This window comes from Apis florea, unplaced genomic scaffold (genome assembly GCF_048593485.1).
Source record: "Apis florea isolate Af1SG1 unplaced genomic scaffold, ASM4859348v1 contig_1914_pilon, whole genome shotgun sequence".
Lineage (NCBI taxonomy): Eukaryota > Metazoa > Arthropoda > Insecta > Hymenoptera > Apidae > Apis > Apis florea.
In genome coordinates this window covers 740,813-767,649 of record NW_028256504.1, presented here as the reverse complement: position 1 = coordinate 767,649, position 26,837 = coordinate 740,813, and the positions used below count along the sequence as shown (strand labels likewise).

Below are 26,837 nucleotides of genomic sequence, written 5' to 3'. Positions count from 1 at the left end.
TAAGTAGACAGTAAATGCGATAGTTAACTACATCTGATATATTCGCGCTTCCCAGTAAAAAAGTGTTCCGTTTAATCGATGCAATTTCAAGAAAATGAAACTTCATATTTACTATTATGTATTTATGTATTTACATTAAAAATTATAATCTATTTTTTATTTTTATATTTTTACTTAACAAACACTACATATTATTTTTTGAAAATCCTTTAGCTATGTACATATAACACAAATTTGATTATCTAAAAGATTTTTTATCCGAACATGATCGCCTTCCGAATTCGCCTTCAGATAATCAATGTTTCCAAAAATATTGTATCTTGGAGGAGGATTTCTCATATGATTTTTCTATTTTTTTTTTTTATTTTTTTATTTTTTTTTTTACAGCGAAGGTAGGGAAATGGTACGCGTCTCGTTGCTAGGTCCACAACCTTCACCGACAACACCCGGCGTATTTCAGGTGCAGCCTATCGCGATATCGAGGACTCAACCGATCGACATGGACACCGTTCCGGCCGAACTCCTGACCACGCACACCGAACACACAGCTCCCGCCTATCACACGCAAATCAGGTAAGCCTCAGGTCTTTCTTTTTCTCGCCTCGCCTCGTTCCGTTTCGCTTCGTTTCCTCTAGTTTTATACTTACACCTTCTCGGTTACGCCGACAAATTATCGATTACCACGGTGTATGCCTCCCTGCAACAAATAATACGATTTTTTTTTTTTTTTTCCACTATTAGAGGCCGGTATACGTGATGGTAATCGGAGAAACTTGTTACACTTTAAGCGGAACAAAATCACGATGTTCGGAGTTACACATCGTTTACACATCGTTTTCTTTCCTTCTTCGTAAATTCGCTCGACCTTGTACCGTTTTAAAAAAACAAAATCGGAAACAGGCTTCGTAATGAGAAGAAAAAATTGATTTTATCTTGATTATTTTATTAATCGTAAGAATTTTTCATTAGATGCCAGGAGGAAGGTTGCACAAAAAATTAATCGGGATATGTTTATTCGCAATCTGTTTTAAATATTATTATCTATCTATCTTTCAAAAGAGAACACGTTTATGAAAAAGATGTGGTTGCACATGATCGAATGAGAGCCACTACCTTTCTTATAATTAGCTCCCTGCACACAACACTAGTGACCCCCGTGTTGCTCTTAATGGACCGGAAGTGACGTGCCTCCCCCTCAGTCTGTGCACGCTTTTCTCCGTTCTCTCTTCCTCCGTCGAACGAACCGGTACCAATTTACGTTTCTTACGCTACAGAATGTTGTACAGAATGTGGCCCGTGGAGTCGGTGAGGTAACAACGCGCATTCACGCGTGCGCCTCTCTATTGCGACGCGATCGTTTCATGAATCATTTACTGCTCCTCGATCGTTCTCTCCTCCTCCTCCTCCCTCTCTTTCTCTCCTGGTTTCGTTTCTTTTTTTAAGTCGTAATCCGTCTCGAACGTATCGCTTTACTCGCTCGGTGTACGTTTCCATCCGAGATCCAGCCGTATCTGTTTTCCGCGATAAAAGCGATTCCTCGCCGCGACACACATAACGCGCTGATCTGAAAAAGGGGGAGGAAGGAAAAATATGAAGAAAAAGGAGGAATTTTCTTTAAGAGGCCGAGATATATATCTCAGGGTGCAATGTCCCCGATTGTTAAACCGGACGGTTTGTATCTTACGTATAACCGTGTTTAGATGATACGACATTCCTTGTCTTTAAATAACGTGACCCTATTGCGCAAGCGCACGCTTAATAGCCGTATCAAAAGTTACGAAGGCGTTACGTTAGTTACAGACGTTTGTCGCCTTGACTTCGATCCGTATTCGACGATGATTCTCATCGGCTGCTCGTTCCGCGTACGTAATAATCGTGTTCGATCGCCGTTTGAAAACCGGGCAACAAGTGTTGTTTTAAATCTTGTTCCGGATTATTCAAGTTATTTTCTTGAAGCTGTTCATCTTTCTATCCTTCGTTAACGCTTTTGACGAGTCCTCGGAAGAAAGAGCAATAATTATTGTACTCGTATTTTATATATATTTTTTAAACGTTGTTAAAATTTATCAAATAACGTTATTTAAACGTTTCGATGATGAAAACGATGGAACGTGGGTTATCTGTCTTAACGTTCTTATTTATTGTTAAAAAGTTAATTTTTGCAGTCTTGTTTTTAATCAATTTAACAATTGAATGACGCAAATTCGATTAAAATTTTTAATTTTAACGTATTCATTCTTGTTAACCCAATACCAATCAAGGATTAATTATTACAGATTTGCCAAAATGTGGAAAAAAAAAAAAACTCTTTGCGAGCGAGATTATTAGATAAATTTAACATCCATTGATATCACTCGCTTTTGAATCAGCAAACTGTATTCCGTGAGATACATTGATCTTTACGCGAAGGGTTCGTTAGGAAATGAAAGAGTTTTAAAAAAAAAAAAGGAAAATTAGATAAGTTTAATATTCATTGACGCGGTTCACTTTTGATTCTAAACCCGTATTCAAAGGATTCAGCTTCATACACCGAAAGTGAAATGCCTTTTACGAATTAAATAAAAATTATGGGTCACGTTTGATCCGACTAATCGCATTTCAAAAGTTAAAATCTTAACGCAACGGATTCGTTGGAAAGTAAAAAGTTATTTTACGAGTGGAAAAAAGACTGCTCTCAGATTTGTTAAAATTCTAATTAACAATTTGAAAAGGAAAATCTTTTTCGTTGCATGTGTCTCTTACGTAATTTACAAATTTTATCTTGAAGGAACATTCGTTGTACATTAGAAAGAGCCAAGTGTGCAACCAACGAGGAAACATTTTAGAACACAACATGGTTTGTAAAAGCCACGCTCCATCCCACCGTTTCCTTTTCTATTGTTCGCCTTGCTCCACCAGTTATCTACGTCGCAGCCGATTACGTAACGTGTATATCCTGACTTCTCCGTTCCACTGATTTAGTGAAATCTTCCTTTTTTTCCAATCGAATAAACGTGTATATATATGTATTAATTGTGAACACGATAAAATTTCTCCCAAAAAACCAATGCGTAATTTAAAAGCTTTATCTTTGGTCAGTATTTCCGATACTTGTGTTTTGACATTGGTTTTTATCAATGAAAAAACTCTAATTCGTGAACAATTTTGATTTTGATGAATTTTAATGAAATTCTTTTCCTGACAATTTTTCATAACGTAATTTGTTATAACAGCAAATTTTTAGTATCCTCGAAACAATATATTATTTTTTAAATGATAGAATTTATATCATATGAATTATTATATGAATATACATTATATACTTATCCAGATACTAAGAATATATTTAAACATTCAATATAATAGGATATAAATAAGTCTTAGAATCATGGCATCAGGAAATAAAAGGTTAAATCGTCTAATAAACTACAGAAGAAGGCAACTCAACATCCTGTTTTATATATTTCGCGGTATCAATGCCAATTTAGTATTACTCGAGTATCGTTCGCGCTTGATGGTATCCGTAGCAGCCAATATACAAATAGCATCGGCATTGGTACTATTAACAGTACCGCCATCACGAGGAACACTAGGTACTACTATCCTAGTGGTGGAAGCAAGAGGAGAACAGGGTAGAAGGAAGTAGCAGTGGGAGCAGGAGGAGGAGCGGAGGAGAGTGAGGTGGGGCGATCGATATAGCGTGGGTGGATGTGCAGAGGTGCGGTAGGACAGCCGCCAGTTGTGCTGTCGGCTGCATCAACGAAGAATCGTGCTCTCTCTCAATCGGTTGGCAGTGCACCGCGTTCTCCTTTATCCGTGGTTCACAGTGTCCGGTTGGCGTACAATGTACATCTGAATGCATCGAACTTTATTCGATGGGAATCTATGGTGATTTCTGCCAGCTCGATATACGCGATTCCTTCTTCATCGACGAATATATATATTCATCTTTGGTCAATTTTCGGACGATGGCGGTGCAATATCTATAAGAAGCATTGGAATGTGTCACCGTTCGGTTTCTAACTACGCTCTTTGATCATTGTACCGTAACAAAAACTTTTTCCCGCAGTTTTCTCAATCGAAACTTAAAGATCAAAGATTTTTCTTTTAAACGTTGCGTATTATGAATATAGAAAATAACCTTGGAAGCGTTTAAGAAACGTTTCTTAAAGAAGATCGCGTGAAAATTAACGCGATCGTATGTCACGTCGGAAAAACATACGGTCTCGCGTGTACGATCGTGATTCGCTCGTAACAATTTTAATTTATCGTTTCGAGAAGAATCTTTGTTGTGTTGTTGCGAATATCTATATCTTTTCGTTCTTTTGAAAATATATAAAGAATTCGAGGAATTCTGGTAGATAACGAAGAAGTTTAAGGATCGACGAATTTCTTCGCATAATTTAGAACTAGGAAGCGAGGTTTATATCGAAGTACGGGCGCGCATAGTTTCGAATAGTCGTAAGCTTCAGGAAACTCTTCAGGCGAAAACTTGAAAATAGAAACGAAGTATAGCGCCTCTTCGTGGATACCAAAGATAGAGACTAAAGAAAAATAAAAAATAAAAACTACTCCTATGACCTATTACTAATCTATTATAAAAGACGATATCATAATAAAAACTGTCGAAGCTTTCTCGAAGTTACGAAAGGGGAAAAGTCAAGGCGATTGGAAAGGTCCATTCTTATATCCATCCTTCTATAACTTGGAATCGAACGTTCCAAATTTTATAATTTCTCTCGTAAAATCGAATCGATATTTGTCGAGCGTTAGGAATAAACCGGAACCAGTTTTCTTCGTCGTGTACAATACGTTAGCGCGCAATTTTATGAAATAGGTGATGCAAATTGAATGGAATAACAAGCCGTCCATGCTCCATCGTCGAGTCAACGAGTCGTCGTTCAGGGAATCAATTGGTACATCGCGTTAGTGTCGCGACAAACACACTGGCCTACATGTCTCTCTGTTTATTGGCGGCTCGTATTTAACGTCCCCCTTCGCATTCTTCAGCTGAATTTTCCTTGATCCCTCACGACTACAGACGAGACGACGCAGTCGCGGAAAAGGCGACCGCAGCCTTACGGCGATGGCGCAGTTGTACGCACCCAATGCATCCCTCGTCAGCGTTGATACACCCCTTTACCCACATATACAAATTAATCTTTGTCTTCCGTTTTTTTTTCTTTTTTCCTTTTTTTTTTTTTTTTTTTTGCATTTTCATCGTAGAAACAATATTCTATATGTGTATACGGATTCTCGAAGCGTTCCATCCAATGTTTGTTCTGGCCGTCTTTTGTCCGGAAACTTAAAAGTTTCAAGTGCATTTCTTCTGTATGATCTTTACTTTTCAAAATTCTTTTGTAACGCCATTAATTAATACGCGAAACGAATAAGGAAGAAAGGTTTTGTATAAGAATTAAATGATACAGAGGAAGGAGTATAATTTGATGTTAGGAATGTTTTTTTTTTTTTGTAGAATATACAAAATCATTAATTCGCATCGATTTTTCTTATACAAAAATTATTAATCTATTTTCGATTAAAGATTGTAGATTTAGAAAAATTTTTAAATAATAATTGGAGTGAAATCTATTATTTGGAAAATAAAAAAAGGATAAATATATGAGTATCTTTTATACTGTTTATTAAAAAAGTTTTTGTTTAAATAGTTTATTTATTTTTTTTTTTATACAGACCAAAGTGCTATATCGATTAATGCATTAAAGATTATGATAATATTTAAAAAAATAAAATTGACCTTTATATGATCTTCTACATATATATATATATGCAAAATAATTATTAATATCGAATCGTGCCCTTTTCTTATTTACCTTATTAAATTTTTACTCGAAACGTTTTTCAATATTATATATATTAAAAAAAAGTGATATTTCACGTAATTTGTTTTGTTTATCTCGTGTATATTAATTAAAACCTGTACCTTATTTTTTTGCATTTTCAACTTATAATGCACGCACTTTCCTTTCACAATTCAATATTTTGCGATAGTTGGAAAATGTATTTAAAATTTTCAGCTTTTTATCTTTTAATTTTTTCTTGGTATCTCATTCTGCATTCTCCCAATAGAATCTTTATTTATAAACATACTTTACAAACGTGAATTGTTTTGACATATTTAAACCAAAAAATTCTTTCTTTTCTGTCAAATCTTTTCCTTTCAAAGTTTCTTTGAATACCGTTTAAACAGGTTTCTACTTCAACAACTATCGCAATCAGGGCGATGATATAAAAGATAATAGTGATATAAAAGAGAGGAGTTCAGACAATGGATTAAACGAGAGCTCGTTATTATAAGGAAAACAGTGTGGAGTGTGGTTTAAGTAAATGAAAGTGATTATTAAAAGAACGATAAAAAAAAAAGTGGAAAAATTTATATTGCAGAGATATTATAATAGATATCACTCGCTCTATTAATCGCAACATCAATTGAAGGCTTTGCCAGTAAAAAAAGTGATCCATTATTGAAAATTTATTAATTGAGATAATATATTTTTTATATAGCTAACGTAAAATTGAGTGGTGCATTAAAATTGGAATTGCAATTATGAATAAAAATGCAAACAATTTCTATACAAATTGTTTCTTGATTTGTATCTAAAGTTGAAAAATTCTTCAGAAATCGAAGTATAAAGATTTATCACAATTTTAAATTACTATTTTTTTTCTTTTTTTTTTTTTTTTAACATCAATATTCAAAGCAAGTTTTTCCTTAAAGTCGTTACGAATGGATCTGTCCCCCACTCGTTCTAAAGTTTTCAATTGTGCTGAAGGTGAAACTCATTATCCATTGATCGTGTGTGACCCAGTGTGAGAAACTATAAACACGAAAGTAAATAAATGTGTATATACGAAATAAGGTCGCAAAATGCATTCTTTTCCAATTTTGGGGAAAATGATCATAATTCAACAGGAATCGTTACTTCACAACAAATTCTATTATAATTTAATAATCTTAAAAAAGTCTTAGAAATTCTAAACGACGAATAAACACATAAAGAAAATAAAAGTATCGAGATTCGTATTAAATTACAAGTAATTTAAATTTTGCATTGGAACAAAGAGAAGCAAAGGAAGAGTGCGAAAACAACGAGGAGGACAGTTTCATTTTATTCCTATCTCGTTTGTGAAACTTAAATTGCCCTGTAATTTAATGAATAAGCTTCGATCGACGTATTAGTTTCGAACATTTTGGAATCAACTGTCCGTGTATAGACGGATGTGGGCCACTGATGGCTAGTAGAGAACAGTGAGAATTCCGCGACTGAGCCATGACCTATATACCCACCCTCGTCGCGCCACTATTGGCCAACCCCCATTGCTGGTGGAATCACTCGAATACGAGGAGTGTGCGACGCGTGATCATAAAAATTGCTAGAAAATTGTTTCTTATAACACTCGATGAATATTCTATGAATGGGAAAAAGTTTTTTATCCACAACAAAGATATATTTACTTCTTTGACTCGATTAAAGTTTGTGAACGAATGTGAAAAAAAAAAAAAAAAAAAGCAAAATGAGAAAAAGGATCGTGAATAATAATAAATATTTGCGGGCTTGATTGAACGATAAATTCGTTCGTTCCTTTCTTCATCTATCAAATAAGTGGATATAATCGCGTTCGAATTTGTTTTAACCGGAGAAACGTATTTTTGCAAAAATATTGTTCATTTAAAAATAAATAAATAAAAGTAAAAAATTTATCGGTATTAGTATTGTCTTACTGATATTTAATCTCGGATCGGGTTACATGCGTCGAGTTTCGTGACGTGTCAAGGGTAGCTTCTCCAAGTGGTAAGAGATAAATTTTTTCGCAAGTTTACGTCGTAAACCGATTCCATAATTATAGAAAAAATTTATACATAGTGTTTACCCACAAGTGATTAAAATAGCCTATCTGCCTTTTTTTTTTAATATAAATTGTTTACATAGAATTTCGAATAAACAATTAGAAACTCTTCTAAACTCTTGTTTAAAGAAGTTTAGATTATTCTTTTTGGAAGAAGGACGGTGTAAAAAAGTAATTTCAGATTTTCTTGTAGATGTAATATTTTAACTGGGAAGGAAGGAGTGGTTGCGAACGCTTCTCGTAACAACTCGTTAATCAGGACTCGTGAAAATGTCATTGCTCGAAATAACGAATTTCTCTAACTATAAAATTTCTAAACTTCAATCGGGAACAACGCGGAATTTTTCCCTCGAACTTCTTCTTATCGCGTTTATAAAAGAAAAAATTTGAATATTAAATATATATGTAAAATTTTTTTTTTTTTTAAAAAAAGAATAATACCAGTTTAAAATTTTTCGATTTTCGAAGAAACTTCCCTTTCCAGAAACACTTACAGAAATCTCTAGAAATCGGTTCCTAGGGAGCCCTAGGGAAACTTTGGGGAAAAATTTCTAAAAAGTTGCGAAATGCATTTGACGATAAAAACCGTGTCGAAAGTATTTCTCGCGGGCAGGTTGTTGCGTTTCTGAAAACAACTTTCGCTCACAACTCTCAAGCAATAAAAATAAACTCTCGAGAATTTTATTGTCAAATTTATTCGCGTTCTTTGGGATAGGTTAAAAAGCGATTATAAGAATTTTCATTGGGATACGAATACATTTGAATTGCTTTTATCCGAGCGAATATCGATGATCGTCTGAAAGATGTGAAAACTTACTCGTTAATTCGGAACGGCTGTTAACAATTACACGGCATCCTCGTGCTAATTGAAATTAATTTTTCTCGGAGGGGGGGAAAAGAAAAGAAAAAAAAAAATATCGTTCTCTTTACTCGTAGGAAAATATCGATAGGATATATTTAACTTGGAGCGTCGAACTCATCGTTATTTATAACATCAGAAGGCAAAGATATCGAAGCAATTATTTCACCTGATGAAAAGTGATGAAAAGTGATAAAAAGGATATTTTTAAGCTCTATCAGTATGATATCACGATCGAATAATAAATTTTGGCAATGAGAAAAGTTGCAATTCGCCCGATATTAATAAACTCTCTTGCATAGTAGCTAAAATTTTAATAAAAAAAAAAAGCAAATAACATTTAAGTATGAATTAAGAAATTTCTAAATTTATTATCCTCTGTGTGAAAATTATGGAATAACTTAAATTCTTTTTTTTTTTTTAACAATAGAAAAAAATCTTATTCTATTTAACGATTTAAAATTTTGTATAAAAAAAAAAAACTTTATAAAATATAAATTATAATAACCTGTTAAAATAGTTACCAATGTTACTTACTTGATAAATATCGTGCAAGAGGAGCCGGATCGTGTACAACTTCGTTATCTCGTACCATTTGGTAGAGAATTGACCAGTCTGGAAGCCATATGTACTCGACATACGGTTATAAACAGAATCGGATCGATGCCAGTCGCATTCACCTCTTCGTTGCACGAAGACTAATTGCCCACTGATATAATAAAAAAAAAAAATCTGTTGCTATCGTCCATTCGTCGAAGAAGAATCTTGATTTAATTTTCCATTTTTCGTGAATGTCGTGTTTCGCTTTGGAAGAAAAAAAAAAAAAAAAATTCACGATAATTTTTGCAAACGAATTGACCGATAGCAAAACGAGAGAAACGTTATTCTTTCTCTCTCTCTCTTTCTCTCTCACGACGCATCACGAAACGGGATAAACTCCTTGTTGGTAGCATTAAGGACAGACGGCGACAGACAACATGGGAATTGGAGTAAATAGGTCGAGGACATTGGAGGAAATAGGTCAACTTCGATTGAGACGGATCGATAAAGCGCTTACGCGTTTCATTATAATCGTCGTCGAAACAAATCTGACTAGAGTTCTTTCTTCATCCTTGTTTCTCGATTCGAGCGAAAAAAAAAAAAAATAACATCGATCTCCGAGCGAATTTCGTGCGAAATTTACATACGTGGCGACACCAATTCCGTGGTGTTTTTTAATTTTTTTTTCTCTCTCTTCTTCTTTTTTCAAGAGGCGTCATACCAGAGTTTATTCTGAGATCGAGTTCCAGTTGTTTGCAACATCGGAACGGCCATTCCTCACGGTCTAAAAATGCTCGAGCGGGGTTGCGATTTAGTTGGAAAATTTGCACCGTTCATCCATCCATCCATCCATCCATCCATCCGAACTTTCTTGACCCAGTATTTCGTTCGCTATAACTCGAAACCGGTAAATACGTGCATCGTGTATCCGCGAGAGATGTGGAAATTTACCTCATTTTTTGTCGATAACGTAGGGATGGATTTTAGCAAAAGGGCTAGCCCAAGCATTTGTAGAAATTTGTATTATATCGTTATCGCTCTAAAAATTACTCGTTACTCGAGGATAACTTCATAATATAATTCGTGAAAAGAGAATAAATAACGGATAAATATTGTATGAAAGTAGCTCGAAATAATGAGTTCGATGCGTCGATGAGTTCCGCGACAAACTAGAAAGAAAGAGAAACTAGAAGGGAGGGGAGGGGGATAGAAGCGCGATCGGAGAGGGGAAAGTCGTATGTGGGAGAGAAAGATAGTTGGCGGTAGTTGCAATGATCTCCCGCCACGATTCCGCTTTTAAAAATAAAATCTTACGCCGAGAATTATTCGAGTTGGTTGATGCGAAATCACAGGAGATCTGTTTCGGTGAGACAGGTTTGGGAAAACGTTGTTGTTGAAGAGTATTAACACTGAGAGACCGGGGGGAAAAAATATATAATACACGACGAAATGGACAATTACGCGAGCCGATGTCGTATTCGATGCGATGTCCAGGTGTAAAAGTGCCTGCTTCGAGACGTTAGCGCGAGAGGGCAGCCAGAATTAAGCCTCTCTCGGATCGTGTCCCATGTTGATATCGTACGACGTGGATTCGCGAGCGCGGGCAAAATGACGACCACCCACGGAGGCCACGTGTATTACGTGATCAAGGTGCCTAAAGAAACGGATGGCAATGAAAGGTAATCATCGTCTTGAAAACGAACGAAACCTCGACTAGTTAATTTTAAAACTCGCCGTTAACTTTAACCCACGCCGCTTTCAATGCAATTGAAATTAATTAATTGAGAGATTGCGAGAGACTGTTGTTTGTATTATGTGGATTGTACGAGGAATGGAAACACCATTTCTCGATCGGCTCTCGATCTGTAACAGAAAGATATAAAAAAATAAAAATATTGAATAGGTTAGGAAATTTTTAAAAGAAACGAGCTTACCGTAATTCATCGAATAGTTGAAATTATCATTGAAATTTGGAAAATGTAGTGCGCAAAATGCAAATCCGTTTCTATTAATTGCTATATATGATTTTTAAGAATTTTATTTATGATTTTATGATTTTTGCAAGTACGAAAAAATTAGACGGACTCAGGCGAGATTAGGCAAGTATTAGAGACAGACAGTCGAAAATCGCTGGTTACCAGGATTTGTGAATAGCTTTGGTTCGAGAAAAATTCAGGCTGATTCGAAGATATCCGAATTTTCAGATTATTATATTCATTCGAACTCATTTTCGATTTTTTCGAAATTCATCCAATTTCGTAAATCTGTAATTTAAAAGCTAAATGTATTATTAAATAATATTTGTTACTTATTTACAATTTACAAATGTTAAACTAATTTTAAGCTTAATTCCATATTATGTAAAAAACAAAAATTTAATTTTTTATGATAAATTAATTAATTGAATGAGAAAGAATTAGTTTTCTATTTTGTAAAAATGTCACTATATGTATGTATGTATGTATATATACGCAGCATACCAATGACAATTCAAAAATAAAATGACATTTAATAATATTTCTTGTGATTCGGCCAATTTTTCATTGTTTTCGAAATTGAAAATTTTCTATTCCTTCTTGAAATTTCACTGGTTTAAAACTTATCTTGCGATTCGGTAGCAAATAAAAATCGCTTTGGACAAAAATATTTCCATATTATTATTTACATACATATATGTAAAAAATAGATGCAAAAAAATATTTGAATATTAACATTTTTAAAAAAAACTAAATATTATTTCGTATCATTATCAATAATGAAAATCTTTTAACGCAATTTTTTTCTTGGGCGTGAAAGATAGCCGTTTTTCATTTAAGATGGTGAAATTCTCTGGGTGAATGCAATGGAATGCAATCTAAGATTAATCGCAGCTGGGAAAGCAAAAGAATCGACACTTTGTTTCACAATATCGAATTGTTGGCCATATTCCAATTATTTCCGACAATTCTACCAGTTTCAATTTTCTTATCGAATATCCGTCTATATTTATTTTACTCTTCCATTTCTTCATTCTTCATCGTACAATTATTTGTCTTCCATTTTTTCTTTTATTTTTAACAATCACATTTTGTGTAAATTCACATTCAATATAAATATGCAATTAAAATTTTTTTTCTTAAAAAATTCAATTCACTCAAAGCAGCTTTTATTTGATTTTATGTTAGATTATGCTATTAAATGAATGCACAAGTTCAAAGAAAAATAGATTAATTGTTAATTGTTAATAAATCGCGAACACTTTCTAAACAATTCTCGAGAACGATTCACATGTTCGTTACACGTGCAACACTAAAAAAGGTTAGGAATATAAAATATGATTATCCGTGTAATCCGATATCGTGGTCAATGTTACGGTTAAATGGCAATCATAATTAAACTTAATTTAACTTATACACTGAAGATAATAGACAAAAATAACGAACGAATTATTCACTTGTTGTAAAAACGATGACTAAACTTGTATCGCGCGACTCAAAATTTTAGGTATCTACTTTACCATCAGTAAAATGATTAGCGAAACGGAGAGAGGTGTAATATTTGGAACCTAATTTAGGAGATGAAGATTTAACAGGGAAAAATTCATTTCCAGCACGGATAGTGGTTGGGATAATCCATTCAGACCAGACGGTGACCTTTCGAGGGAAGCCGACGAGATAGTGGAATTGATAAAAGGTGGAAAACCTATCACTCCGACCCCTGGCCAGACAGCTCCACCATTGCCGGGATGCGATACTACCGACAACGCGCAAACTACCGTTGATCACGATTCCAGTTCCAGTCCCTTGCTAAAATCCTCCGCGAATTCTACGAATCGACATGCGAATTCTTCGCCGAAACCTGGGCAGGAGAATGGAAACGCCCATGGAACTCCGATGAAAGCTGCAACCGCGAATAGTCAGCAGCCTGTCAACGATAAGGTAACTTAACCTTATTCCTTTTTTTCCATTTCATGCAGTTTTTATTAATTAACTCGTGTAGTATGCGTAAAATATATTATACCGTATATTTGCAAATTACTTAAATTATTCAAATATCATTGAATTGAAATACAAGTTTACAAATTGATGGATACTACGTAATACAATTTTTGTCGGATAATATTGACTATAGCAAAAGTAACTATAAAAACTCTATAGGGATATAGGGATTTCATGATATATTGCAAACTTGATGTGCGAACTATATAATCCGATCTAATAAAATCAAATATCCATAAAACGATCAAATATCCACAAACAATAATTCAACGGTAAATTTTCTTTTTGTTTTTGGTTTTTTTTTTTTTTGTGATCAAAATAAGATCAAATATAATACTTATGTACGACGATAACATTTTTTACGTATTAAACAAGTAATGAAATTTAGAGCAAAATTATCCGATTCATTTTTTTTCTACTGCATCAAGCGTCGTAAGAATGAGAAGTAGAGTGAAACAGAATATGTGGAATATATTAATAATCAAGCCGAGCAATAACTTTTTAATCTTAATATTTATTTAATTCCTATTAAAAAATACATGAAATAAAATATTTAAAAAATAATTATTTAAAATTAATATAAATTATAATTGTACTTAATATCTTTTTTAAATAAATAGAAATAAAATAAATAATATAAAATCGTAAAAATTGATACAGAAATTAAAGTCAATCGATCAAGATTCGATCGTATTAATCTTCTAAAAATTCTATCAACTTCATTTTACGATGACAAATAAATTATACATAAAATTTATATTTTTCTTATTCCGCTAATTTAATTTACCAGTTGTTAAAACATATCGATGCGAATCATAAATAAAACAGGTTCTATTTCAAACCAGCAGTTCGAGGAATCGATGGGAATAGTTCGTAGTCAAATAAGCGAACAAATTCGTGATCATATGTCCAAACATTGCTATAAATACAATGCAAGCTATATTACACGTTTGATCTTATTTTGATGAAGAAAACTTTTAATATTATTTCATTTCATAAACGTTTCATATAAAAAGATTCGGAAATAAAAAAAAAAAAAAAATGACATTGTCTCATAGATAAAAATTTTTCAAACACTATTATGATTTTTATCCTTATTATATACCTTTTATATTATGAAAAAAAATTCTGAGTTTCGTTTGCGTCGTATCAATAGAAGTATTAATAATTTATCAACTCAATTATATATTTAAAAGATTAACAACAAAATATTATTAATTATACAGGTTGTCACATCGTCGAGAGCAGCTACCGTTGAAGTCGCTAGAATGACAGCGCAGGGACCAGGCGACGCTTCGCAGGTCGAACACGTCACCTTAAAGAAGAAGCCTAAATGTAAATGTTGTCTTCTGCAGTAATGAAAAGAAAGTAAAACTGTCGCGTGATTGACTCTGGCAGTCGGGGATGATTCTCCGTCGCTGAAAATGCGTCGCGAATTTGGTCGCCGATAAATCATGTTTCTCGAAAAATGATCGTTACCACGAGTGCTGTTGATGATAAACGTTATATACTTCTCTCCAGAAATGAATTTCATGAAGAGACGGGAACGACGTATCTACGACTACGAAATGTGTGATCTGAAACGAATTTTTTCAAGAATTGTTCTATGAACGCGAGTTGGTCCTGTCGATTGAACCAAGCTGTTGAGCAAGCAAAGAGTGAAGATTTTTACAAACAATGGTTATCGATACGGATGAAAAGAGAATTCCGATATATCGGTTCGAACGACGATGATATCGAGCGAATTGACACTGCAAGATACCTGAATGAGCGTAAAAGCACCGAGCCAGCCTCTTAATAGCCTTTCAGAAAAACAGTGGAGTGTCTATAAAAGTAACAGACTATATAAAAGAAGAGAATAAAAAAAAAATATATATATATATATATATACACGTACACACACACACACACACACATACACAAACACACACACAAAACTATATTGTAGATACAGAAATGGTAGTTGTATAGCTTATATGCTTTTACTATTGTGGTTAATTACTGTCAAAATTATCGTGATTTCGAGGATGTGTTTGCGCATTATTTGTGCGCGAAACTGCGAGACACGAGCGTGAAAGAAAAGAGAAAAAAAAAAAAATGTCGCAGTTGCACAGAATGTTTAAAACTTATCGAGTTTACAGAACGCTATTACTTCGTTGGACATCGATATAATGTCGTATAGATCCATAGACTCTCGTTTTTACTAAAAGAGAAAAAAAAAAAAAAAAAAAAAAAAGAACTCGGAACTTCTATAGGCAAAAATCTTTTACGAAATTTTTTAACATCGCGTAGAACGTGCGCTGTTAAAAGCTGTACGATAAAAATGATAGATGATAGAGTGGTGATCCAACTCTGGTGAAAAGAGGAATGTCAAGTTGGCTATTTTTTTCTCGTGGCTACGAAATACGAAAACACGTAGAATTTTCTCTCTTTTTCGGAAGAAGGAAAGAAACCTTCTATCGTACCGCTTTACTTTGACACACGGATTTCCTTTCATTTCATTGCTATTGTTTTCCCACACCTCGCATTAAAAAAAAAAAAAAAAAAAAAACGCAAACCTGTCCGAAAAAAAAAAGAAAAAGAAAAAAAAAACCTTATAATTAAAGCGAGCTGGCGCTCGCCAGTCCAAACGCGTGAGTAACTATTCAGGATCGTCAAATAATGAAATGTGTAAATATCGTGATATTTTTTGAACAGAAAGCGTGATTGTCGGCGATCCGAAAAGTGCGAGAACGCGTTGACTAACTGTTCTAGTTCGTATGGACAAACGTATTCGACGACAGCTTGCTCTCCGCATTCTATTCTATATAGTTTTTTCGATTATTGCAGCGGAATTAAATCAAATTATGCACGAAGAAAAACTATAACAATAATTCATAAACGGCAGAAGCGCGCGATTCCTTTCTCGAGATATTTCTATTTTTAACAATCATGCACGTGTTTACGAATTATTTATTTATTTTTTATCGGTGTGTTTTTATTTCGGCGCGTCCTTCCGTCGCTTCCTTCGTTTTGTTTTACTTGTAGCATGTATTTTTACGTGTACTTCAAAGCGAGATCTTTTTAACGATATATCAAATCTAAAAAGATACCGAATAAAAGACGCGAAACGTACATTATATAGAAACGTTTCCCTGTTTCTTGGAAGAAAAACCGTTGATCGGTTCTGTGCATACTACGTTATGTAAGGAACGAGAGAGAGAAAGAAAAAAAGTTGAATCATGTTTTTTCGCTACACGAGAAGAACTGTTCACTTCATGAATCGTTCCTTGTACAGAGAGAGAGGGCGCAAGAGTTGGCGCCCTCTATCGAGGATTGCTTGGTCGCGTTAATGATTGTACGTGTGTGCGTGGTTGCGTGCCTGCGCGAGTGTCTGTACTTTTTAATATACATATCCGCATATTTTTTCTAGATTGCCGGAATAAAAGATATTTATAAAAAAAATCTCTGCGATCTATTTGGTAAAGGAGGATGGAATAAAGAAGAGAAGAAGGAACAACGTCGATAAAACAGATAAATTAAGATTTCCTTTATTTTTCACTCATTATACTCACTGTTGCAATTGTAGGGTACACAGAGTGTAATATTAAAAAAAAAACTGTAAGTAAGAAGAAGATCCTGAATAATTTACTCGCGTCCTCGCAAATTGTAAATTTGAAGATTTACGTATACCAGTAAGGAAAAAACCTGAAATGGAAAAAATAATACGTGTTTATCCCTGAAAAACATACATACATGTATATTTGTGCATTTACACACTCGCGTGTACGCATTCACGCACACGCATATAAAACGTGGATACATTGAAACAATATACTGAAGATACTTTCCGTGAATTCTGCTCTGATTCGTGTTTTTCAAACTAATAATCTACATGAATATTCAAACTTTACACTGGAAACTTTTTGAACTAGCAATAGTTTTGACGCACCTCGAGTATAATTTTTGTTAATTGTTCATGAACGATTGATTATTTGAAAAATAACATAAATATTTTATTGCAAAAGTTTCTGATACATCGTGATATATGAGCAATTTAATTTAATTTTTTTTTTCAAAATTAATATTTTTTTAAAATAAATCCAAATTTTATAATAATGTATTTAATAAAATATAATAAATTTTCTGCTCTTTTTTACATGTATTAAATGTAAAAAAATAATCCAAACTATGTAATATTAAAAAATCAAAAATAGAAAATTTTATTATTCTCATTTAATTAATCTGATCAATAAGATTTTTCCAGTTTCCAGACTCGACGTTCTTCCTCGTTCACTCGCTTTCTTTTTCTATATTCGGCAAAAGATGTTCAAAACAAATTCCGATCAAATCGTATCAGAAATAAGAATTAATATGTATATTGAATGATTATAAATTTTCAATTCCTATTTTTTGCAATTATAAAATATTTATAAGTACTTGAGTTAGAAAAGATTGTATTTGTAAAAATGTAAACATAATTATCATTGAAGGAATAATGAAACTATCGATGCCTCTAATTTCTAATATATAATTTTTTCGAGTAAATTCCATTTCGATAAAAAAAAAAAAAAAAAAAAAAAACAATTTCTCGTTATCGCGTCAAAACTATTCAATTTTAATAACACTCTTTTTATGTAAAGTATATCTACATGAATTCTCTATTAAGCTAATTTGAAAAATATTTCGGTGTTAAAACGGGTGAAAATTCGAGCGAACGAAATATTCGAATTATCGAGGAAAGAATGCAACGGATTCGAAATTTACGGCAATGTTTTTCATCGAGTATCAAAGTATCATATATTTTGTATCGAGAGAAATCGAGTGTTTGATCATACGAGATATACGTAATGTTGGAGAAAAGGTGCTGAGCAATGAAGATTTAAAATTATTATTTTACTAAGTAAAAATGTACGTGTGTGTACGCGGGACAAAGATACGTTCGTAATACAAATACAAGTTAAGAATGATACGTATACACACGTACGGTATGTTATAAAAGTAAGACACCGTCGAAGTTTGTCCATTAAGCGCCTCGATATAGGGCATTTTTTTAATATGCAAAAAGTACTATAATATTAGATTCAGAGTTTACAGCAACGAACCATGTGTTGAAAAATCATACTGAGCACAGAATTTATTTTCGTATTACAATAATAATTTATATTTAAAAAAAAGGAAAAATCATAAATGCAATTTTAAAATTAACATTGTTTATGATATCATTTCAAAGATTTTATCTTAATATGATTACGTATAATATTACGTACGATATTAATATGATTTACGTATATTATGGAATGTCAAATTAATAATTCGTATATATTTCCATAGCAAATATTAAATGATGAAAATTTAATTTTTTTCTCGATATAAATTTTGAAAGTTTTGAAATTTTCTTCGCTTTATTTTCAAGCTCTGGATCTATATCGATACCACTTTATAGATATTAAAAAAATAGCCTAAATCTATAAACATGAATGTATATATCTTCTGAGGTTTTTCGACGAAATATTTTCAATCGATCAAGATAAGTCGAAAGAGTCGAGCAAGTCGTCGAATAGCGCGAGAAAACGTTAAGAACGAATCGAATCCACCGAAAACTCTTTAACGTCTGTTCCCATGCAAAATGTTAATTTTGCTGAGCTTACAGGTATTGAGCGAATATTAAATGTCTTGTTAAGAAAAAAAAAAAAAAAAACGAAAGAACAGAGTAGAAAAAAGTCTCAAATCAAAAATCAAACCCATCACTTGTTTCCTTTCTACATTTTTTTTTTTTTTCAACTCGAAAAGAATACAGGTAAAGGATACGGTTTACATGAATGTCTTCCTCTAGATAGTTTTTAACCTTTGTTTGTTTACATATTTAGAAGCATACACCAATCAATTTCAATAATTAATAACAAAAAATAAAACTTTAAAATCATCTTAAACTTTTTAAAGATTTTATACAAATTAACAATTGCTCGAAATGAATTGTTGGCCGCGCATAATTCCTTCGTTATATATGTTTCATTATATGTTTTTCATTTAAATCGAACAAATAACTATCGAGAAATTAACTATTTGAGATAGAATATGAAAGGATTGTTGGAAAAGCCAGATGTAAATCACGAAAGATAAATCCGTCGCATCGTGGAAAGTCGACTTGCGTACGATAAGTAGCAAATTACATGATAGTATGGATGCGCATGAGTATTTTTAAATACAGAGTCCTTTCTCTCTCTTTCTCTCTCTCTCTTTCTAAATGAGACCCTTTTCTCTTTCTCTCTCACTCTCTCTCTTTCTCTTGGTACCGAGATAGCCGTTCGAATTATGAAATCGTTACATCGTGCGAACGACTGATGCAGAAACGTGCAGCCATTGAACATCCTATCAGAACATTCTCAAAGGTACATTGGTTCAAACTCGAGAAAAACTTTAAATGCTTACTTTCAAACAGGGTAACCTGGCCATTCACCAACGATCAACTACGAAAGGACAACGACCTTCTTCCACGACATCTTTCGCTTTGTCGTTCATCCGAGTTCGAAGTTCGAAGAACGACATCTAGATGGTGATTCAATCGGTTAGTCGATCAAGAGAGAGATGATTCAGGTCAGATCCGATGATCTCTGAATCCGGATCTACTCTGATCAGAGATCGAGATCAATCATGAAAAAAATCAATGACCGAATCGTCACATCCAACTACCGGGCATACACGGAATGCGAATGGGTTTGGTGCGAAAGGACGGAATAAAAGGGTAAAATGTCAGCGCGACTATGTATTACTACTACCTATGAAAGAGCAAACGTATCCTATTAGCGATTTAGAGATCGTATTGTTTGCCCGTGTGCCCTTAAAAGAACGAAATCTCATCCATCGTAACGACGTTGGCCTTTGAATCGCGTGCCAAACGGATGGCGATAAATCCAACCGTCTCCACGGTCGAGAGAAAATAATCGCAAACGAATACGTGAGCGTATGAGCGCACATGTCTCTTGAGAGTAATTCATCGGGAACGGTGATCGCTCCATGTATATCCTAAGAGACATATACAATGTAGTATGTTCATTCTGCTTTAATGTAAGATTTTTTTATCCCATCTTAAAAAATATTCTTTAATACATTAACTCGAAGAAAACTATAAAACAATTTAAACTGTCAAATAGTCATTTATGCGATTCAATTAATTTTTCGAATACTCTTAAACTTTGACCCAGTTTTATCAATCACAAAGAGATTGATAAAAATTTAAAAACATATTCTTTGTTTTTACATTTTAAAATAAAAAAAAATATTAGAAATTGAAAAATTTAAATAAAATTCAATTCAAAAATTGAAAAAAATAACATTATTATAAAAAATATAATTGAAAAATAAGACATTACATAAATTTCTATGATATACTTTACAATGCAATGCAAAAGATAATATTAGGAAAAAAAAAAAAAATGAGACCTAAACACGAGATTATTCAAAGAATGAACACAAGATTTGTGATCTTCGCGACTTCTATGACAATCAATGATTAGAGAGGGGGGAAAAAAGCATCGTCCTTGCATACAGCTAGTATGGGGTATATAAAAGCTGGCAAAGTGAAGGAACGCAGATGTCAGTGGTTTCTAAAATCCACCGATATCGTCGCGAGTGCTACGGGGGATGCTATTTAAAGTGTTATCGAGAGTGATTGATCCATGGTGATGATGACCACTCAGAAAATTGTGCCTCAGTCGCTGGTATGTTTCCAATTCGATTCAAAATAATTCCATAGCTTTGAAATTTGAAATTGTATCATGATTTAACATTTTCAAGCTTTCCTCCTATAAATACACACGCTCATGTATATAGTTCTATGGATCAGGATAACAAGTTTAAGATGTTCATTTACTTTTATATGAAACGAAATAAATAAATTTTAATAAAAAAGATCATATCTCCGATCAAAAGATGTTGTAATCATTGGTTCGAATCGATCAAATGAAAATAAATTAAATAGAAAGTGTATTTTCGATATGATGAAGAGAATAATAATAACAAACTATAAGATTGTACTGTTCGTTCTCATCGGTCAAGAGGTCATCATTAACTGCTCAAAATCAGAACCACTTCAGGCAAATAACTACTTATTTTGTATAAAAGAAAAACGATTAATTCTCATAAAGTGTACATATATGATCATTTAAAAAGAGATATCTACATTACTGTGATTTGTGTAATATGTGCTCAATATTTTCTGAAAACTGTTTTTATAATTGTTATTATTATATTTTACTCCATTTCTTACTAATCACTTTGTAAATGGATTCTCCAGATTTTCTGGTTAATGATTCTTGGCACGTGGCATTGCACCGGTGAAAAGTTATCTCCTGATCAAAAAGCACCTCTGTTTGCTCGAGGTTCTGGTGGACTGATCTTGAATACGCCTTTCGAGGACAATAAAGCCAGGAATCGTCCGATTTCAAATGTAAATGCACCGGTGGACAACGTGCAAAAAGAGGAAACAGAAATGCTGAAATTAGTGGATGGTGAATTAGTGCGAACTGTAAAAGGAAGTTTCTCTTATAATAGCCCCGAAGGTCTTCCTATTTCTGTTAAGTGAGCAACAATTTTTTACTCTTATCGATTTATCTTTTTTAAACGAAATTTTTTTCTTACTTTGCATATCTTTTAAGATACGAGGCTGATGAGAATGGAAATAGAGCCAGCTTTAAGTTTGGTACCGGCGCCGCAAATGGTGGTAATCGTCCTTCCTTTAATTCTAAATCTGAAACTGGACGTGGTCCTGGACCTGGACCTGGAGATAAAAATGGTCCTAGTTCATACCTACCACCAACTACGAAAAAAGATGTTGATAGAAGCTATCTACCACCACAATAGAATTATTATTAGCTTTTTCTGATTACACTTGTAATGAACCTTCAATGCTTTAATATTTTGGATAAAATTTTTTTTTGTTAATCTTATAATTCAAAAGGTAAATTTTGAATTATAAATTTTTTCTCACAATTCTTTAACATCATGATCTCTTAAACAAAAATTCTATCCATACTGCTATCCTTCTTAATTACTTTATACAATTTATCGATCAACGCAATAACATAGATGCTTTTAAAATAAGTCAATAATCATCTTATGATCTTAAAATCAATTAATTTTCAGAAACATGATTGTTAATATATGTATTACTCGAATATTATCTTTCTTTCATAGAAAATATTTTCTATTCGAGCAATCGCAAAGTAGTTAGCAATGTATTATTAAATATATTAAATTTTTATAAACTAAGAAATAAAATATATTTTTTCACAGATTCTTGCATTACAATTTAATAATCCTATTAATAATTATACCCACCCATTTTTTATAGTAATCTTTCAATTTATATTAATACATACATATACACAAATCCTAAAACCTATTTATATGAATTTTTGATTACATTTTTATTTATATATCTTATTTTGTTTCTGTTATGTCATTAAATATAAACCTAAAAATAGTTTTTTTTTTTTACTTAATCATACAATATTCGTGAAAACACGATTGATGTATTAGTTTTCATTTGTACTTTAAATCGTAAAAAATATTTATTTTTACGAAGTTTAATGTTTTTACAAAGAAACAAAATATCTAATAGACATGATGATTTGATTAATATTCATCTTTCAGAACCACGATAAGTGGTATAGCCAAATGGGCTCAGAAGCACCGGTATATGATAGTGTCCAGCAGGATTTTTTACGTCAAAAACAATCTCGATAAACGGATACATTGTTTCTATTCTCCTTAGTGTAAAATACTTATCAACATCAAAATGAATTTTATAACGTCCAGCTGTGAAATTAACTTTCATATTATCCACCAAATCTACGCATCGACCATTTGGACTTGTATTACTAAAATAAAAAATTGATTTTATATTGATGAAATAAGTACAAAAAATATTTGATTCATATGTTATACCTTTCATTTAAAAAAGTCCATCTTCCATCCATTAATTTATAAAGGCTAACCTGCAAACCTCCAATTGGTAAACCTTTACTTGTATCTACGACATGAGTAGAAATACGAGGCTTTTTAATCGTAGGGGACTTAATAGTTTTTAAAAGTACATGCTAGAAGAAATAATATTTGTAAGAGATATAAAATCGATAAGAAAAAAGATGTAGAAAAAAGAATTAATTTACAATTACAAAAACCGACATACTTTTTTCGGACTTTGATAACTAGTACTTGCTACAGCTAATTGATCCTTGGTTATTTGAACGCCTTTTGTGGCGTCCTCTGCTTGATTAGCTGCAATTGCAGTTTTCTTATCAGCCATTACCAACGTAGGAAATTTACCCTTTAATTTACTCAGTACATACTGAGTACCAGGCTGGAATGTACCACCTGTTAAAGTTAAAGTTTTGCCACCCGATGTTAAAGTAATCGTTTTATTTTGTGCAGGTGCAATGGGAATTGTATTCACAGGTTGAAGTACACCAATTGTGTTGGTATTAGATGCAACTGAAGAATTAATTTGATAAGCTGTGCCTAAAATAGGCAATGGACATGCCATCATTATTCCCGAATCTCCTTGTTGTTTACATTCATCTTGCTAAAATATCAATACTTTATTAAAATTTTTTATTTAACATTCATTTATAATATATTTTTTATATTGTTATATATAATATTTACCAATAATTTTGCAGATTTCCTGTCTAATTTACCATCATTTCGTCGAATTGTTCTTCCATTTTCGCGTGATTCCTTTGGTGATTCTTTATTAGAATCTTCTGTATCAGGAAGAATCGATACAACTTGCATTTCTGAATTACTTTGATCTTCTGATTCTACAACCATTTCCATTTGTACAGTTCCATGATTATCTGTTTCTTCTAGATATTCACTTTGCATATGATCCATAGCCTCAGTCAAAGAATCCTCGCAATTTTCCTATCAATATAATTAATCATTAATAAAATCAATATAATTAAATCATTAATATAATATATATTATTAAAATAAACTTTAAGAAAAAGTCCATTGTATAACTACTCACCACTCTTTCTATTTTAATTTTTTTTATAGAATGTTTAACATCTTCTTCATCAGAAGGCATTTGCAAATGTGATACATCTTCTTCATCTTCTTCTTCTTCTTCATCTTCAACTTCAGCTCCAACATCTTCACTTGGATCTTTGATTTGTGCCTCATCCAATTCATCATCTGTTTCTAATCTCTCAACAACATATTCCACTTCATCTTCATTTTCTTCTATTTCAGTTTGAGTATGTTCTATAGCCTAATGTTTTAATTGGTTTTTATTAAAATATTGCTTAATACAATATATATCTACTTATAGATATACAATAGATATGTATATATAATATATATATTTTTCATAATAACTTATATTATGTTATATATTATAACATAAAATTATAATAATAAATTTAATATAACATAAAAAATTTAATTATTTATTTTAATTTATAATTAATTTATAATTAATAATTTAAAATTTAATATACTAATATAATTAAAAATATAAACCTCAATTTCTTCAACTTCTTCTACTTCAACCTCTTCTCCTATATTTGCCTTTCGGGCTGCAGCCTTCTTTTTTTCTTCCGCTTCGTGTAATAGAGCTGCACGTTGATGTTTCATCGTACATGTATGTTTTAACAAAGACAGTCGATGCGCATGAAGATTTTTCTTGCAATACATACAATAGGCACGTGTTGGTTGAAATGGTACGGATGTCAACCATCCTACGATAAAATATCATATCAAGTATTTTTTTTCTTATTTCGTAAATGTTATTTTTTCTTTTAATGGATTGCGATACAATTTCTACGTGCAACGTGCAGTTTCACTAAACACACTTTAACCGTATGGTAACATCGATTTGAAGATTGACCAGTAGTATTTTTACTGGTAACTTATTAACGCTAGTGACATGATACATACACAACAATATTCAGTAATCATGCTGTATACTGACGAATACAATCTACTAAATTTTCTTATCTCTATAAAAAGTTTCACATTCAAAATTATTTAAATGTAAATATTAAATCATAGTTTTAATATATTTAAATATAATTAATTATTTCACAATTATTTATTTTTTGTATAAAAATAGATATGTATTCGAAATAATAAATGATAGTCATGTGCAATTTTAAACTTTAATGAAAAAACAAAGTATCAGAATATCATGTCTAAATGGAAGTGCTTAAAATTGAAAAATATATCCAGCAGTTTTTGATATAATAAAGAAAAATCAAGTATATGTGAAAATCGTTTATTCTCTAAAAATAATTTGTTAATCAAAGTTGACGCTGGTTAAAGCTATGACGAAACGAAGTTGAAACGATTATTGTATGCATGTATCCAGTATGGCACATATACAGCACATTATAGAAATGAGTATTTTTCTTATTCGATAGTGAGCTATTTTAAAACAAGCAATAAATAATAACAGGGAGTACCTTTAAAATCAGGCATTTGTTCCCATTCTTTACGATATCGTTGCGTATAGACACGCGTCTTGGCATGGCTGATTTTTCCTGTTGGAGTAAGACGCTGACCTGTCGTCGTTAGAAGATTGGTATGTAACACAGTCTCGCTGGTCGTAATCATTGTTGGCTGCCTCTTCTTCTCCATTCCTTTCGAATCAAGACCAATTCGAAATCGCCCGGATCTCAAAATACCCAAAATCGTAACACGAAATCACTAAATAGTTTTTTCCACGATGAAAGGGAGAGGGGGCACACGGTAAGCACCGAGATCCTCGCCTAGCCTAGTATCCAAGTTAACTCCCTAGCAATGGCGGACAACTGCAACGCCGCAACGATGCAAACTTCTAACCCCCTCTGCTCTTCATCGTTCTGCTGCCAACGACGCAACTTACACTGCCGTATAAAATGTTACTTGCACCCCATTCTATATTCTTTTTTTTTCATTTACATAAAAATAGAATTTGATAACATTCATATATTTTAACGATTGTTTGAAACAAAGATTCAAATTATATTTTTTCTTATTAATATATTACATATATTTATAAAATTAAAATTATTTCTGAAAATATTTATTATTATAAAATTGGTATTTATATTAACTAAAATATTAATGTTGTTCAATTAAATTAACTTTATTAACAACAAAAAATGAAATATTCTTATGTGCAATCATTTAATTCATTTATAAAAAACAATAATTATAATAATTATATATGTATACCAATTACTATATTTATTTTTTAATTAATTGTATATTAATTTTTTCAATATGTATTTTCATTAATTATGTTATTCAATATGAATAATTCAATATTTATATAATTCAATCACATTTAATTTTACATTTTTATGTAGTACTTTTACTATTTACGATACTGTTTTCAGTAAGATTTACGAAACTATTGGTCAAATCGATATGCGTGCGCACGTCAATGTATATTCCATATTAGGCGGGAAATTATTAATTGATTGTATTTAAAAAAAATATGAATTTTCATTTAAAAATTAATTTTAAAATATTTTTCATACATTATTTATATAAATTACATGTTCTAGATCCAAATAGTATAAGAATAAATAAGAAATAATTTTATATGAAGTTTACACTCAAAAGCGACATCTAGATGGCCCTGA

General features: G+C 32.2%; 3 protein-coding genes and 3 long non-coding RNA genes across 9 annotated transcripts in view; 3 read left to right on the top strand and 3 right to left on the bottom strand.

Moving 5' to 3' along the window:
- Window positions 1-16,838, top strand: part of LOC100871146 (uncharacterized) — a 54,695-nt gene extending 37,857 nt beyond the window's left edge. For 2 of the 3 annotated variants that reach the window (XM_012486598.3, XM_086914076.1), the window contains exons 5-7: window positions 388-573; window positions 12,837-13,164; window positions 14,451-16,838. In XM_012486598.3, the coding sequence (XP_012342052.1) occupies window positions 388-573; window positions 12,837-13,164; window positions 14,451-14,582 (646 nt within the window). In that variant the 3' untranslated portion in view covers window positions 14,583-16,838. The remainder of the gene's footprint in view (window positions 1-387; window positions 574-12,836; window positions 13,165-14,450) is intronic. The other variant, XM_086914080.1, reaches the window with a different exon arrangement.
- Window positions 343-1,368, bottom strand: LOC116414376 (uncharacterized). Its single transcript, XR_004224893.2, has 2 exons — window positions 1,114-1,368; window positions 343-697 (listed from the first exon to the last, which is right to left on the bottom strand). It is a non-coding gene; the product is annotated as an uncharacterized LOC116414376 (long non-coding RNA).
- On the bottom strand, window positions 6,245-10,151 carry LOC147658582 (uncharacterized). The gene is made up of 3 exons (XR_015294100.1): window positions 9,969-10,151; window positions 9,245-9,416; window positions 6,245-6,818 (listed from the first exon to the last, which is right to left on the bottom strand). It is a non-coding gene; the product is annotated as an uncharacterized LOC147658582 (long non-coding RNA).
- Window positions 16,839-19,294: 2,456 nt separating the features above from the next.
- LOC100865429 (uncharacterized) lies at window positions 19,295-22,498 on the top strand. Of its 2 annotated transcripts, none has more exons than XM_003693696.4 (3): window positions 19,295-20,924; window positions 21,500-21,783; window positions 21,861-22,498. In XM_003693696.4, the coding sequence occupies exons 1-3, from the start codon at window positions 20,883-20,885 to the stop codon at window positions 22,063-22,065; spliced, it is 531 nt and encodes a 176-aa protein (XP_003693744.1). In that variant the 5' UTR covers window positions 19,295-20,882; the 3' UTR covers window positions 22,066-22,498. The 2 variants fall into 2 exon arrangements, with proteins under 2 accessions (XP_003693744.1, XP_012342055.1); XM_012486601.3 differs by having other exon boundaries at window positions 19,477-19,948.
- Window positions 22,460-26,702, bottom strand: LOC100869428 (uncharacterized). Its single transcript, XM_003693729.3, has 7 exons — window positions 25,671-26,702; window positions 24,730-24,947; window positions 24,236-24,478; window positions 23,872-24,129; window positions 23,396-23,788; window positions 23,152-23,303; window positions 22,460-23,084 (listed from the first exon to the last, which is right to left on the bottom strand). The coding sequence occupies exons 1-7, from the start codon at window positions 25,843-25,845 to the stop codon at window positions 22,847-22,849; spliced, it is 1,677 nt and encodes a 558-aa protein (XP_003693777.2). The 5' UTR covers window positions 25,846-26,702; the 3' UTR covers window positions 22,460-22,846.
- On the top strand, window positions 25,045-26,535 carry LOC147658581 (uncharacterized). Its single transcript, XR_015294103.1, has 2 exons — window positions 25,045-25,242; window positions 25,322-26,535. It is a non-coding gene; the product is annotated as an uncharacterized LOC147658581 (long non-coding RNA).
- Window positions 26,703-26,837: the final 135 nt, after the last annotated feature.